The sequence below is a fragment of the Cryptomeria japonica genome, chromosome 9 (assembly GCF_030272615.1).
Source record: "Cryptomeria japonica chromosome 9, Sugi_1.0, whole genome shotgun sequence".
Lineage (NCBI taxonomy): Eukaryota > Viridiplantae > Streptophyta > Pinopsida > Cupressales > Cupressaceae > Cryptomeria > Cryptomeria japonica.
In genome coordinates this window covers 243,403,094-243,420,434 of record NC_081413.1, presented here as the reverse complement: position 1 = coordinate 243,420,434, position 17,341 = coordinate 243,403,094, and the positions used below count along the sequence as shown (strand labels likewise).

Genomic DNA, 17,341 nt, shown 5'->3' with positions numbered 1-17,341 from the left:
TTCATATTCAACAAACCTACAATATCAATACAGTATGAAATCTGTAAAACAATATCACATACTTCTATCTCATGTTGAAACTGCACAATTGATCCCTTCTCTTCCTCACATTTGATTGACCATTTGAATTTTTTTAAATGATAAAATCAAAACCATGATCAATAAAAAAAACACAAAATGAAAAAAAAACTGATTTTAATAAAAAAATAAAGATAAAACATAGAATAAAATTTTTGATATAATTTTGAAAGCAAATTTATTTACTGAGATGAAAACATTCATCTCAACTAATAAACTATTATTGTAAATATAACAATATCATCTACTTTACTTCCAAATTTTGAAAAGATGGAATATAAACATAATTAAATACTTAAAAAGTTAATTCATATAAATTCAGCAAAGTCTAGAGTACATATATATATTGAACTTATTTTGAGAAGCCCTCCTGTGCATTTCATGGCATAGATGTGTTGTGGGATCCGTCTATTTTTGCTTTGTATTTATACCAACGAGCGCATATTGTGAAGTAGCAAAAATTCAGCACACCCATTACACATAGAATGCCGTAAAAGCAATCAAGACGGCTATGGTTCAGACCATCATTGAGCCAATCGGTATTTTGATGAATGATACTCACCAACAAACTGCTCAAATAAAACCCAGCCGCCCTACTCGCAGCGACTAAACCAGTGGCCGTGCTGCGTACTGTTTCTGGAAATTCAGAGTAAAAGAAATCAATCTTCCCTGCGCTCAGAAGCCCCTCTCCCACCCCAATTAATACATTCTGAGGAAGAAGCCAAAATGCCGATTCCTCTGCAGATCTATTCAGACGCTTTCTTTCCACTATGGCTGCCACTGCCATCCCCACTATGTTGATAACCATGCCTGTTTCTATTCTCCTCAGCTGTGTTATTTTTATTCCCTTCGCAGCAGCCCACGGGACCACCATATTTTCATACATACCTAACGTTATTGCACAGGTGAGGAAATTGAAGACAATGTAAGAAGGCGCGGGTATTTTGAAATGGGAACCCAGATGCCTGCCCATTGCCAATGCCTGCAACACTGAGAATGTGTTCTGTTGGGAAGACAGAATGGTGGGGATGATTACACCACTCCAAATTGTCAATGTTTTTATAATGGATTTTAGCTCTTCCACTTGTTGAACTGTGCATAACCTCCATGGATTCGGATTTGAATGCCCATCTGCTGAAATGTCTTGTGATGTTTTTATGGCGGCCTTGTTCAGAAAACTGTAAACAGTTTTCAAAGGGTTCCAGTTTTCAATTAGCCAATTTTTCAGTATAACATGAATATGGAATAAATGACATGGTAATTGAAATTGAGGCCTTGGAATAAAATAATAGAATATTTTAGATCAGGATAGGAATGCGGGTTTATTTGTCACTTGTCTGTAACGGTTAGATTATCATTGTAAGATTGGTATGGACTAGACAAATGGAATACTATAAGAGCCTTCTTAATCATTTTGATGTAAAGTTAATAGGATTGAATTCTGCAGTGACAACTGGGAGAACCTGTATTGATAGAGCAAAGGTCGCGTTTCTACATATTTACAAATAACTGTAAATTGCAAGTGAAGTTGAAAATCAAAATAAAAAAGTTTGCATCTGAATATAATTTTAATGTAGGTGGGTGTGTTGGAGTATGTAATCCCAATAACTGTTTACTATTTATGTTCTAATTTTCTTGTGTTTTCTGCAGCACATAATATCTCAGCATGGTATCAACGCTCTATTTAATAATATAAAACAAAGACTTTCAAAAATCTGATTAAGTCTATGCGATAGAGAAGCTGAGTCATCGTGAAGGAGAGGGACCCTACAACATATTGAAGGAAAATGCAGATGGAGTCGAGTGAATGAAGTTTATCTATTAAATGTAAAAATATCACAATAGAGACAATTTGACAAAAATTATACAATGGTGTTTAGGTTATATATTCCAACATTCTTCCGAGATCACAATTATCACTATCTAAGATGCCAAAACAATTGTCTAGAATTTACTTTTTCCAAAAATGTCTACCTTTCTATCTTCAGACCTCCAGAATATTTCATTTGTTGGTTAATTTTTTTTGATAAAATAGTATCTAGCATCGAGAGGCTTACTTCGTTTTTGAAACACTAGATTTTTGAATAGTACAGTTGTTTAGTTGTTGTCATATACAATCAGTAATGCTTCTCGGTTGTGCATCAAATTTGTTAATACGTTTCTCATCCAAATTGCTTGACCTGTTGCTCTTATATATTATGTTTTAGTTGATGAAAGAGTAACTACGAGTTGTTTCTTAAATGCTCATGATGTTGTGTTTGTTCTAAAATACAAAAATATAACTAGATGTACTCTTCTTGTTTGTTCTAAAATACAAAAATATAACTAGATGTACTCTTCTTGTCATCAATGCTTCCAACTCAGTGATTGCCCTTGTATCTTATGAGTTTGGACTCATGCAAGCTTGAATGTACAAATTTATATTATTTTTTGTTCCACTCACATATCTCAAAATTCTTTTTCTTTCTTTCCAATGAGAGACCTTTGGAGAATTTGTCAACCTTGAAATAAAGCTCACAATATACATTTTGTTTGTCCTTATGAGTATATTAGACTACAAGTGATTTCTTATGTAATGTTAGATCTTTTGGTGTAAATAGTCTCATTATACATCTAGTAAGGATATCTTCCTTCGAGGATTGACCTATTCATGCCTAGCTCAAGTTTAATTAGGCTATTTCACAATTTTATCTAGTTTCTTGTGGTTGAGACATGTGCCCCACCTTAAGAGACATCTACTACATTCATGTATGACACTTGGTCATCCTTGTCTATATATTCAAGGTTAATCATTGTATATCTTTTAGTCTTATTTATATTTTTTTTGATGAATAGACATTTCCATTAATAAATTTAAAGGTACACTATTCACAAAAAAGGTAGGAGGATAAAAGATCACTTCTCAAGAGTCACTTGGGCAAAGCCCAAAAAACTAGCAAAAGACAAAACCATGAGTAGTGCCCGAAAACAGAAATATCAAGAGATAGCCACTAAGTGGCTAATGGAGGTGGAGGGTCATTATCATCTTTTTGACCCCATACATCAATGAGGTCAAGAGTGTCATTTGGAAGGGACCATCGCTCCTCAACAATTGTGTCATCTTCTTTTTCAGTCTCCTTTTTGGCTAGAGAAATGGTCAATAACATCCATGGAAGCCATTCAAAAGAGCTCAACCAACTAGAATCAACGCTAGTATCCAGCCAACTTGTACCACCACTAGTCAAGGGGTTTTCTCCTCCTGTGTTCCACCCAGAAGAAAAGCCACCATGTGGTAGAGAGGCGAAGTGTCTACGCTAAAAGTCTCTTCCACCACCAGACTGACAGTAGGGGGCCTAGGAAGGAAAAGTGTGCAAGCGACATGTGAAGGAGCTATAGCCATGCTGCCTATCATGAGTTAGGGACTAGGTACCAAAAATTGAAAGGTTTGGTGGTAGTGTAGCAACCATAAATGGAGCATTTTTGTAATGATGCAAAAGTTCCTGTAAATGGCCCCACCTCTAGCACAAACTTGTTAGCTTGCACTTCAATGTGGAGAAACACATCATTACAAATACATGATTTACTAAACATAGAAATATGAATATCAAGAGAATTGTGAGAAAAAAATAATAGTATTTCTATCTTTCCATAGTGTGAAAAATATCCCAATCCTGAAAGTATGACATATTTGCGTGAACTAAAAGAGAAACTAGGGAGAATTTCTCAAAAAATTCATATTCCAAGAAAAAGGCTTAGGTTGAAAGGGCTAGAAAAAATCATGAATTCATATCTATAGTGGTTGGGCTCTTTTGCATTACCAAAAACATGAATGAAAGTCTCAGGATGCCTACATAAAAGCAGTGAGGGTCTGACACACCTAGATGTTGTAGGCAAGATCCCAACAACAAACCTTGGAAAAGAATATACAAGATAAAGTGGGTGAGCTTTGGCTCAACAATAGCCAACCAAATAGTATAAATCTATTACGGTGAGGGAGCACCACAATGTGGTGTCTCTTCCCACCACACTGGATTGAGAGGCACCAGGTTGTGGTGCCCTCTCCCCACAACCATGGGGTTTGGGGATGCACAACGCCTCCCCTCCTCAAGTTAAAAATATATATATTTTATTTATTTATTTATTTTAATTTTCTCCCCGCTAAAATCAACAATGGGGTATAACAAATAATATTTAAAAAAAATAAAAATCATTCTCTTTAATTTTCTCCTCTAAGAAATACAGGGGTATTTTTTTTTGTAAAATACAGAGAAGAAAACAAGAGCTGTATTAAAACAAAAAATTCATCAAAGAGAAATATCTTCCTGGGGTTCCATGGCAATTTTTTTTAAAACAAACTCACTACCAAGTTGAATAAAACAACAAACCCCCATTTTAAAATTTTTTACATAAAACAATCCAAACAAACAGGAAGGAATAGCAATAACAATTAGTTTCCCCCATTTCTTCTTTCTTCCCAGACAAAGAGAAAACCAGAAAACATATAACTAACTGACAAACAGACACAAATTAACAATAGAGGTTTTCAAAAACCCAACCTTCCATAGCTTTCCTAGCAAGAAATCTGAGAAGAGCTCTAGATACTAGAGCTTCCACCAAACCCCCACAACCAACAAAGAGAAGAAATTTTCTCCAGCTAGAGAAGAATCCTCTTTACCAAAAATTTTTACAATATAAAACAATTTTCTCCAAAAATCTTATTTAGGACAAAATTCAACTTTTTAATTAAAAAAAGTAAAAAATCTTATTTAATTCAAAACATTCACATGCCACAAATAAACAAATTTCTATTATTCTTTTATTTTTATTTTTCTTTTCAACACAAAAGTCAATAAATGATTTAATAACTAATAAATAAAAATCAATTTCCTTTCTCTTTTATTATTTTTAACAACAATTACTTAAAACATAATTTAATGTTCATTAAAAATCCAACATTCACTCTAACTAGACAATTAAAATAATCGATTAACTAATTAACCACAAAAATGATTCTAATGTAATTTATTCTTAATTCCCTTTATTCAACATGACAGACATTAATTACTCATTAACTATTCAATAAGAGAATAATTAAATACACAAAATGCATAACACACAACACTCAACTGAAATCAAAATAGAACATGACCCACATACCAATGTTAGAAAAGTGGCCTACTTGGCAAATCGATAGGGTAGACAAAAGTCTGACGACACTCACAACGAGAAAGGCTAGGGATGATATTAGGGCTTTAGAACTACCTCCTCCACTTCCATTAGGTTAATTAGGCATGCTCATATCTGTGGAGCTAGGTGGAGACAATACCTTGTACTTACAATTCCCTACATCATTGAACCATGAATACATATATATACACAAACACGGTAAACACACCAGTGAAGGAGAATTATGATGCTCCATGTCTCACCAAAATGAGTGACAAAAAATATTCTCCTCGCACCCCATACACTTTAACACAACATGACAACATATACATAAAGCAACTCACACATGAGTCAAATGTGTTAGTCCATCGTTAGTACAACATAAATAAACTTAATATTTCATCATTTATAAAGTACAATGCAAAAGTAGAGTTTACAACTACTCATCAATAAGAAATAAGTCTTAATCAATATCTATTCCTCAATGAGCTATAATGCATAATCATATTCACCAAAGACACTCTAAAGCATCATACCAGAATACACATCACAATCACAATAAATCAACCATCCACATAAGCCACTAAAAAGTCAACCTTGGTCAACGAGGTCAAAAACGGTTTGAACATGGTAGGGGTACTACATTCTCCCCCACTAGGATCCGACTTACTCTTGGAAGTCGTAAAGCTAAGATGGAACAACAACGACACCAAGTCATCACACTCACAAATCATAACCCAAAATCATAACTTAACTTAAGGAGAATGCAATCCACAAAATCAATATACTAATGTATAGAAATCAACATCCAAGTCCTCTAACTTAACAAAAAGGTTTACTGCCTTTACTATATCAGTTAATTAACATTGAACAATCTTCTTTTTTATGTTCCTTAATTACGGAAATTGATGTGTTAAAAGAGTTACAACAAGATGCATCAACTTTAATTAGCTAGGTTAAACATACTAACACCCTATTTAGCTTCTAGGAACTACCATTCCAACATACATTTATACAAGAAAAGATCTTCTATAGAAATCCTTATTCAAAAAAATATACCTATTATTTTGAACAAAACATCATAACTTAGTTTATCCAAACTTGAAAACATTTATTTTATATCAATAAGCACCATAAAGATGGTATTTACATGTCCACTACAATATCCTAATTATACACACTTCCCGCATTACCAGGTTAAGCACAAGATAGTCTCCAATTAAACTTTAAAATTTAGTCATAACTAATATTTCATACTACCCCTAAGGTACATAATGCATACACATTAAATGAATAAATGTTCATGGTGTAATATCACGTGAATAACAACACCAAAGCATCACTCCTAAAGAAATATACAACCTCAAACGAAAGAAGGAACAAATATGATTACCTACATCCAACCATCTAAGTTCTACTTAACTCAATTTAGGACCCATGTAGGCTTTTCAAACACTCAATGAGACAATAAGTCTATAGATCATTAATATTTATCTAAAGCTCATCACACAATTAACTAGATCCAATTCACACTTCTTTCTACTACATCTTATACTTCAGACTATTTCAAACCAATTTCATCAAAGAAATTACACTTATTTCCTTAACTAATCTCATTATTTAATTAGTTACCTCATTATGCCTAGAATCACTCTTTGTAGTGTTCTCCCTTAACACACTATCAGAGGTTCAAGTGAACATGATAGATATAGCACTTAATACATAGCTTGGGGCAGCTAATACAAACATTCAAAATGACCGCCAAAGATCTCAAAAGAACGTCATCCAAATGATGATCACCAAATATGATAATAAATAAGAAAAATGTCGGCAATTTCAACAATTAACAAAATCGAAAACATGACAAGTCTCAAATTTAAATAAAAAGGAATGAGATTTTAGTGGCCATTTCGTCATATGAAATTTAAAAAGAAAATGCTAGCCCCTTAGCCACAAAACACAAGTTAAAAGACAATCAAAACACTCTCGCATTAAAAATATGAAACAAAGTGATCATTTTTGAGCCACATCATAGGGAGTAAACACTACACTACATCCAAGAACACACATCCTGAGTGCATTAAAGAATGAACCAAAGGCACTAAGGCTATTAGACTAACTACTTTACTTTAATACCATGCAATCTTAATTCACAAGTGTCACCTTCCCAACATCATCATTTATTCATATTACTTGAATTCCCAAATCGAATAAGGTAAGGAAGTAACATCATTTCTATATTTTCACTAACCAAACTCAACATTCTTATAGTTCTTAAAACATTACACAAAAATTTTCTGAAGCTAACAATTCTATTTTTTTTTTCAAAACAAAATGGAATCACAAAAGATTAATTTCCTAATCTCCACACACATTGTACATGCTTGGATAATATTTATCTTAATCAATACTTTTTCCCCTTCATGATCTATCAATAATCTAAATTACATGGACTACCTAGAGATTATATGCAAAAATATATTTCATTTACTTACTTACTTGACATGATGCACTAATAGGAAAAACAACACACTTTGGTTTTCAGTGCATAATGAAACAAACACTCTATAGTACATGCGTCATAATATTTGTTGCAATCAATCAATTATTTCTATTTAATTTTTTTTTAATTACATCATTTAATAACATTTCTTTAAATCTTCATAACTAGATAGAGAGAAAAAGGAGAGAATTTTTTATATTCAATCACTTCACACATATGCACGTAAACTAACAAGTTCACACAAGTAAAACTATATTTCTCCCTGTATGCCTATCATCTTTATTGTACTATTTTTTCATTTCACCACCGATATAATAGAATGCAAATTGGATTATCATGATATTTCCTTATATAAATATGCCACTAATGTCTTAGTTTCCAAATGAGAATAATAAAATACAATCTTTCCTTACATGCTAACTTTATAGTGAAACCACTCACTACTCTTATATGATTAAAATAATGCATCACTAATTATAACCATTCATTAAATGTCAAAACATGAGGAGAAGAAGGAAAATGAAACTATCAATTATCTAATATGTGGTTATGTAGGAACATCAAACACATTCTACATTTACACATTCTATTTATACAAAGTTGATTTAATATGCCCATTGCAATTGCATTATTATACTATTCTTACAAGTCATTATTCAAGGTGATCAAATAAACCACACAATGAAATTCTTAATGAAAACACATCTAGTTCCCTCCTATACCACTATAACATAATCCTTATACCCATCCAATATATCTTCTAATATTCAAGTACACACTAATCTCTCCAAGATTCACATAAGGGTTTTAGGAAATCACAACATTCATTCACAGCAAGAGGACATACTCAACCGTAAGCATGCAAGATATAGATATTTTAATTTCTAGAGAAAAGGAGAAAGGAAGAAATACATCTAATTCACAATGAATACGCACGCAACATTTTCTCTACAAGATCTCATAATTATGACACTAAGTACAATTACAAGTATAACACAAGCTTAAATTCATTCTTTCAGACTTAAGACAATGCATTATTCAACCTATTAAGCTATTCTAAATACTGTAATATCAGTTAAGAACGTACATTAAAACCTAAACATCTTAAAAGAATATGACGCACATATAATCACACAACAACCACTAATCATCAATGAGGGAGAGCAAGAACTGAATACATATGTTACACTCATTTAGGGCTTTCAGAAAGAGCGAGTTACAAAATAGAGCATGAAACATCTAAGATCTTCAAGATCCCAAGTGTTAATCACAAGCATACATTAGAGAGACAAGCACACAAATAAAATACTACATATTGCACACCAAGCTAAGGGTATAAGTTACACCAAAGATCCCAATGTTTGCCAACCTTGGCTTTGATACCAAGTGTAATGCCCCACCAAGAAACCCTTTAGGAGTTTGTGTTAAGTCTTCCGCATGTGAAACTTCTTTGTAATGTTTATCTTTCACGTTTATGTGTTCTAATTATTTTGAAAATAAATATTTTGCACTCTTTTCGAGTGTTTGTAGTTGTTTCCTTTAGGGTTTCTTGGCAGGGCATTACACAACTTGTTTAGAAGTGGCATAGAGAGTTTATAGCTATAATGAATATATATTTTTAGACAATTTATAAAAAGTAAATTAATAGATAAATTGTAAATAACGAACAAAAAAATGTTTCATTTTAGGTTGAAGCCAATCTTTAGGATGTAATTTAATCAATCTCATGCCTTAGTGAGACCTCAAGTGGGTCAATAAAAAGCATAAAAAAATAGCTGTTTCACATTTAGCTTTTATTGTTTAATCAAATTTTAGTGAATAGTAAAATGTAAAAATTAGATTTGACATTTGTGATTTGGACATTTGAAATTTAGATGTTTAAATTTGTTACATATGGAAATACGATAAAAGGATTTCTATTGATAGAAAAATAATACAAATTATGTGAAGGGTGCATTTCAAGAATGTATCATGAAGAGTCGTTCCCAACTAGTAAGTTAGTTACAAAAAATGTAACATTGAAATTTTTTTACTATGATTTACATGGAATAATGTAAACACCTTCATTTGGTGGATGTTTTCATTTCCTATATTTATTGATTACATATTATGAATACATGGGTATATTTCCTAAAGTATATTAATTGTGTGGAGCAACCTAAACACCTTCAATTCTTGGATGCTTTTAATTTTTTTGAGAATTTTTTCCAATACAAAGTCCTAGTTGAAAAGAAAAGTGAGAATATAGAGGTGAAAAATGTATCTCAAATAAATTTCTAATATTTTATAAGACTAATAGAATACACAAGTATTATATTACTAGGTATACACCTTAGGATAATACTATATTAGGGAGAAATAAGACAACAATAATGGACATGGGTAGGAGTATGTTGAGACCCAAATATTTTCTAAGTAAATATATGATAGAGGTTGTAGCATTTGTATTTTACACCATGAATGGATGCAAAACAAAGAGATTCAAGAAGATGATTTCACATGAATTATGGAGATGAAGAAAAAATGGTGTTAATCAAATGAAAGTTATTAGATGTGTGCAATATGTTCATGTTACAAATAAATTTTTAAGTAAAGTGGATTAAGTGAGATAAAAAATGTATCACTGTGGGAAACATTAGGGCACAAACTTATAAATTATAAAATCTAATAAATAGAAAGGTAATAATCAACAAAGATTGAAAATATAAAGAAGAGGAATCAAAGGATAGAATTTTGGAGAAAATAGTGATTATTGTTGCAAGTTTACATCAAGATGATGACAAAGTATTAAGTCTAGTAGCTATTCCCTCTATTATACCTCTTTCCATGCCCACTGAAGCTCAACAAGGTGGCCTACAAGTCACACCTCTAAAATGTACAAGGATATCCTCACACATTTATGTGCAAGAAATCCATCAAATAAACCAAAAATTACCATAAGGTACACCAAATTTGGCTTAAAAAATAAATTATGTGTATGACCATCAAGTCCAAATCCTCCATGACATACTTAAATGAAATCTCAAACTCAACTTTTTCAAGTCTAAGGTGATAGGAAACATAAAGTTTGAGGGATACATATGATCGAAATGAAGGTGACCATAATGTCGATTTCCTTTCACTTTTTTTCATCATAAGAATCATTAAGAAGACCTTATAAATTGATATAAAATTAAAAAAGTTGGTTGAAATAGGTACTCCATGCAAAAAAAAAATAAATTTAAAAACGAAACATTGTTAGAAAATTTATCTTGTTGATTATTTTTAATATTTTATGATTAGGTTCCCTAATATAAGGAGTGATAAGAATACATATGAATAATATGCATTAAGTAAAGCAACTTCCACACTAGTTCTAGTAATGAAATAATAAAGAGGCTACAATAACGTCTTTGGTTATTGACATACTCCATGAATCATAGAATTATAATCTAGTTCAAGTAATACATTATCATATATACTATAATAAGTTATAAATAAATCAAACATGTTGGTATGAGAGAATATTTTTAGGAAAAATATAAAATCATCAAGTTCACCAAAATAAACTAAATTCTAGAGTTGATTCCTTTAAAACTTTCATGCTATAAATAAACTAATTTTTATAAATAGATCTATTATACAAAATAATGTAATTAGAACTTAGTTTCTTGGAGACCTATTTGATCTTATCAAAGCATATTTTGTCTTAATAAATTGTGTTTATTTTTCTTCGACAATAATATAATTGTTTATTTTTAAAACAAGGAACATATGAAAAATCAAGAAAACATCAAGAGAACATGATAAGTGAGTTGATACACAATAATGCAATAAATACTAGATCTAGAACTAGAACAAAAAAAATTATAATTGAAATGATAGTAAACACCTTGGATGATATTTCATTTCTAAAACAAAAGTAGACTTGAAATATCATCTATATACCAAATAGAATAAATTTATAAAATAACAATTAAATATGAAAATAAAAAGTACTATGAAACAATAATAGAAACAACCAAAATATAATGTAATAATTTAGATATCATAAGATAAAATAGGATGAAATACAATTAGCCTAAGTTAAATGAAAAAATATATTTAGAGAGAAGGAATACAAAGCTAGACTTATGCGAGAAAAATATTAAGAGAACCTATAGCTAAAATACAAGAAAAAGAAATGATAAATTTAAGAAATCACCCCTAAAAAGTTATATAAAATCGTAATGAATATTGGACTAGTAATTAACTTTTTTGGCCACTATATGTCATATTTGAGAACATAATAAGTTTATATTATGAAAAAATAATATTTTATCATGAAAAATCTATGTACTTTGTGTGATATAAAAAATAGCATATCCTTGTATAGAGAAAAAAAATAATATCCTTGTAGTTTTTTGTATTTCATTTTGTGTCCACTTTAGTATAGTTCCCTTGGTTAATTCTCATGCTCATGTGTCCACTTTAGTATCATTCCCTTACTCATGCTCAATATTGTTAATTCTTAAGACCTCGACATCCACTTCTATTTCTATCACCCAATTTGCAAGGTGATCTACTATATGATTTCCCTATCGAAATGCATGGTACATTTGGTTGTTATAAAAATCCTCCATCAAGATCCATATTGGTTACAAAATTTTGTTTGGTTTTTAGTTGGGAGTACTTGTTTATCAAATTGTATTCATTATTAAAAATGAGTCTCCCTCCACATAGAATTTCCTCATATTTAGACTTTGACATGTACTAAGGGAAAGCTAGGATGCTTAAAAATAAATCTCATTATTCAATATATCCTTCAATTAGTTTTCTTCCAGCACCATCATATTACATTCCTAGATTATCAAGACAAACTATGCCCATGAATCTCCAAGGTTACCCCAAGTTGGTACATCAGAAAAAATTCTCATTCATTCTTCCTCTAGAAGAACCCACCTTATATCTTCTCTATGATTATATGATGGATCAACCTAACCAACCCCATGAATGGATTAAAAGTGATATTGCTATTTTTATTGTCCTTGTTGGGTATATGCATGAAGTTGTGGTACCAAAAAGGTGCCACACTTCAAAAAAAATAAAAAATTCTCATAAAGCGCATGCCTTATAAGGCACACACACTATAAGGCATGCACCCTATAGTGTGGATGCCTTATGTGCATTTAAAACTTAAAAAAAACCCTACTCCACATTTTGGATGCATTCTGCATTCCCAAACCTGCGTTTTGGCAATTTCGGGTGCCATTTTATTGTACTCACCCTTTGTAAAAGCTTGATAATTGGCACTAAGTTGTCCATCTCTCATCAAAATGCCACCACGCTATTGAAGAGCTTGAAGATGTATGTATTTTTATTTTATTATTGTCTTTTTTTTATTAATTTGAAGATTAAACTAGGTTTATTGATTTAAATTTATTTTCATTATCAGGAAATGAGATTAGACAAGAAAATATTGAAAACACTCAATCACCTCCTCATGAAGACCATATTGAAGAAGAAGAACATCAATCACCTCCTGATGAAGACCATATTGAAGAAGAAGCACATCAAGAACCTCCTACAATCCCTAGACATCCCATAGGTACACAAGAAAACCTATTAGGTCAAATAGAAAATAGCCAAAAAGAGCTTGAAGGTTTCATCACAAGGCTAAAAGATCCCACTGGAACAAACTCCCATAGGACAAACCTTGCCATTTATTTGCAATCTATTGTATCTCACATACAATCTGTGAGTGGGCAAATAAATTTTTGGTCCAGTTAGAAGGAAGAACAAAATCAATTTTATGCTAACAAATTATCATATGCGGCAGTGAAGAAAAATAAAATTAATAAATTTGACTTGTGTGCTCTTTTTACTGACCCCCGGACGAATCAACCATTACACCCTGGATGTAGGAGATTCCCTATTCATTGGTGTCATCATGAAGGGATTAGAACAATTTTTGGGATAGGTGGTGGATGGTATTTGATCAACCCCCATGCAATAATCATGAGGTACCCCAATACTTTTTGAGAAAACTGTACTATGAGTTTGTCCTTAATGAGATCCCAAACTATTTTGATTTTCTAGATTTCCAAGGTAGTGGTGGGGGTTCCTCGCATGATAGAGAGGTTGCACATCATGATCCAAATCTCCCACCAAGACCCTTGGGAAGACCTATGCTAGAGGATGTTATTATTCCTTCCATTATGAAGAAGAATATTGAGGTTGAAACTCTAGATTCGATTAGCTCACTCACTCAGACCCTTATACAGTATGTTAGGCATCTAGTAGAGGGTGATGCGAGTGATGATGTTGATTCTTATAGGCATCGCGTTCCATCTCATTTTTGTCAATCTTGTGGTTCTTTTTGCACTTATGATCCTAATAGTTATGAGAATGCACGTGCATGAGCGGAGTTTGCTACAGAGAACATTGTCATGACATAATCCTTGTTGAATGAAACATTTGGCATTGATACCCAGGTGAATTTCATTACAAGTTCATTTCATTCTTTTTATTAAATATTATATGTAAATTTGAGAATATATCTAAATTAGTAAATTATTATGATAAAAAAATCAAGGTCAAAGTGTTCACAATACTAGCAACATTCCTGTAGCACCCTTTTTCATGACTTCGTCGACTCCATAGATATACAATGAGTGAAGAAATATAATTATTATATGTAGATTGTTGAACCTTATGTGAATGATTTTCTAATTACTCATTTTGGATGTCAAATATTTTGATGCTAGAGCTTCAACATCAACACCTCACAGTGTATTTCATCGACAATCTTTCACCCAGGTAAACAATTTATCTTTAATGTTGTTATTAAATAATATAGATAGTTTTGGCGATTAATAAATATACTTTATTTAATTTTAAAATGTTGACATCAAAGACTCCTCCTATTGTCCGTGCATCAATGGAGCACAGTGCTGCTACAACAGTACCAAGCTCAACTACTTTAACAAAAGTATGAGACATATTTGTAAATTTATTAAATTTAGCATTACATTTGTTATCTTAATAATATGTTATTGAAAATTTTAACAACACTTGTATTTAGTTTAATTTATATTGTGATGCTTACAGGAGGAGCTTGTCACTCCAGATCATGAACGTGCCCCTGTTGTGGATGAACATCATGATTATTTGTATGCGGTAAGTGACAATTCTATTATATGTCCTTCTAAAATTCAATTTTTGTATATGCTAAAATCATTCTTTTCATTGTATCAGGTGGAGTTACAAAATTTTTTGGAGAGGAGGTTGAGTGGATGTACTCGAAAAACACTTGCATCATATACATATCCATCCCCTTGACAGGAAAAAATATCTCATGATTTGTTTCCTTGCCCTAGAGGGAAATGAATAGAATAGGGTCCTATGTTGTATGCCTATATGGAAATTTTGAACATGTGTTTTGTACTATTAATATGTGACATTCTATCTCCATATGGCTTTTGGCAAGCTCCTATTTGACTTTATTGGACACCATGTTGTATGCCTATATGGCAAATTTGAACATATGTTTTGTATTACGAATATCTGACATTCTATGTCCATATGGCTTTTGGCAAGTCCCTATTTGACTTTATTGGATATCATGTTGTATGCCTTTATAGCAATTTTGAACATATGTTTTATTTTATGAATATGTGAAATTATAAGTCCATATGGCTTTTGGCAAGCCTATTTGTTTGTATTGGATATATTTGATGGTTTTAACGATATACAATGTTGTCTGGGTTTGTAGCTTTTTGGTTAATGCAAATTATTTATCATGATTATCCATAATTGTAGTACAAATGATTAAATGAATAATTGCACAAAGTTTATTATTACTTAAGCTTTGAACCTAGATATGTGTTTGTAATCCAAGACACAAGCTTATGGACATCCACACAAATTCAATAGTTATAGTCAAAATAAGACTATATAAAGGAAACATAGAAAGAACCAAAATTAGACAATGTAAGACACCATTGTACCAATACCCATTCTAAAAAAATTGCATAGCCCATAAACTTATATTCATCTAATGCATGCACTTAAGTGATTTCGCTACTAGGGTGTGGCCTGCAATGATTGGGTGAGTTGGAGACAAAAAAGAAGACATTCCTAGTGTAAACCTGACAACCCCAATGCATACGAGCTGACGGTTAGGTGTCACGATGAGTAGATTGAAAGATGGGGCATTGTGCAACTTTTCATTGAACTCATCTGACACTTTTTGTCACAACCAAGAAAGTGTCACCACGAGAAACTAGATCCAAGTCTACCAAAATTGAGAAAGGATTTTTTAGAGTGCCATAACACAACCTCGTAGGATCAGACAACTCATTCTTATGATTAATAGGCATTGAGAAATGCAATGCCAAATATTGACAACTTTGAGCAACTTGAGCACTTAGGTGATTTTGTTGCTTGTGTGTGGCCTGCAATGATCAGGCAAGTTGGAGAGCAAAAATAAGGCATTCCTAACGTAAAACAAGCCACCCCAACATGTACAAACTGATGGTTCAGTGCCGCGATGAGCAAATTGAAAGATGGGGCATTGTGCAACTTTTCATTGAACTCATCTAACGCTTTTTATTGCATCTGAGAAAGTGTCGCCACAAGCAACTCGAACCGAGTCTACCGAAACTGAGAGAGGATTTTTTAGAGTGCCATAACATGACCCCACATGATCAGACAACTCATTCTTATGATTAATAGGTGCTAAGAAATGTGATGCCAAATATTGACAACTTTGAGCAACTTGAGCACTTAGGCGATTTTGCTGCTAGGGTGTGGCCTGCAACGATCGGGCAAGCTGGATAGGAAAAAAGAAGAAATTCCTAGCATAAACCCAACCACCCCAATGCGTACAAGATGATGGTTTGGTGCCGCAACAAGTGGATTGAAAGATGGGGCATTGTGCAACTTTTCATTGAACTCATCTGACATTGTTTGTTGCAACCGAGAAAGTGTCACCACGAGCAGCTGGATCCGAGTCCACCGAAACCGAGAGAGGAATTTTTAGAGTGCCACAACATGACCCCTCAGGATTAGATGACTCATTCTTATGATTAACGGGTGCTGAGAAATGTGATCCCAAATATTGACAACTTTGAGCAACTTGAGCACTTAGGCGATTTCACTGCTAGGGTGTGGCCCACAACGATCAGGCAAGTTGGAGAGAAAAAAGAAGGCATTCCTAGAATAAAAATAGCCACCCCAATGTGTACGAGCTAATGGTTTGGTGCCACGACGAGCATATTGAAATATGGGGCATTGTGCAACTTTTCATGGAACTCATTTGACGCTTTTTGTCGCAACCAAGAAAGTGTCACCACGAACAACTGGATCCAAGTCTACTGAAATCGAGAGAGGTTTTTTTAGAGTGCCATAACATGACCTCATAGGATTAGATGACTCATTGTTATGATTAACGGGCACTGAGAAACGCAATGCCGAATATTGACAACTTTGAGCAACTTGAGCACTTAGGTGATTTCGCTGCTAGGGTGTCGCTCGCAACGATCGGGTGAGTTGGAGAGAAAAAATAAGGCATTCCTAGCATAAACCCAAACACCCTGATGCATATGAGCTAATGGTTCGGTGCTGTGACAAGCGGATTGAAAGATGGGGCATTGT

General features: G+C 32.6%; 1 protein-coding gene across 1 annotated transcript in view; it reads right to left on the bottom strand.

Annotated features, from left to right (window-relative positions):
- Positions 1-370: 370 nt before the first annotated feature.
- LOC131037188 (protein NRT1/ PTR FAMILY 2.3) overlaps positions 371-17,341 on the bottom strand; it is a 32,550-nt gene continuing 15,579 nt past the window's right edge. Inside the window, exon 4 of the mRNA XM_057969259.2 lies at positions 371-1,256. Coding sequence (XP_057825242.2) covers positions 458-1,256 — 799 coding nt within the window. The 3' untranslated portion in view covers positions 371-457. The remainder of the gene's footprint in view (positions 1,257-17,341) is intronic.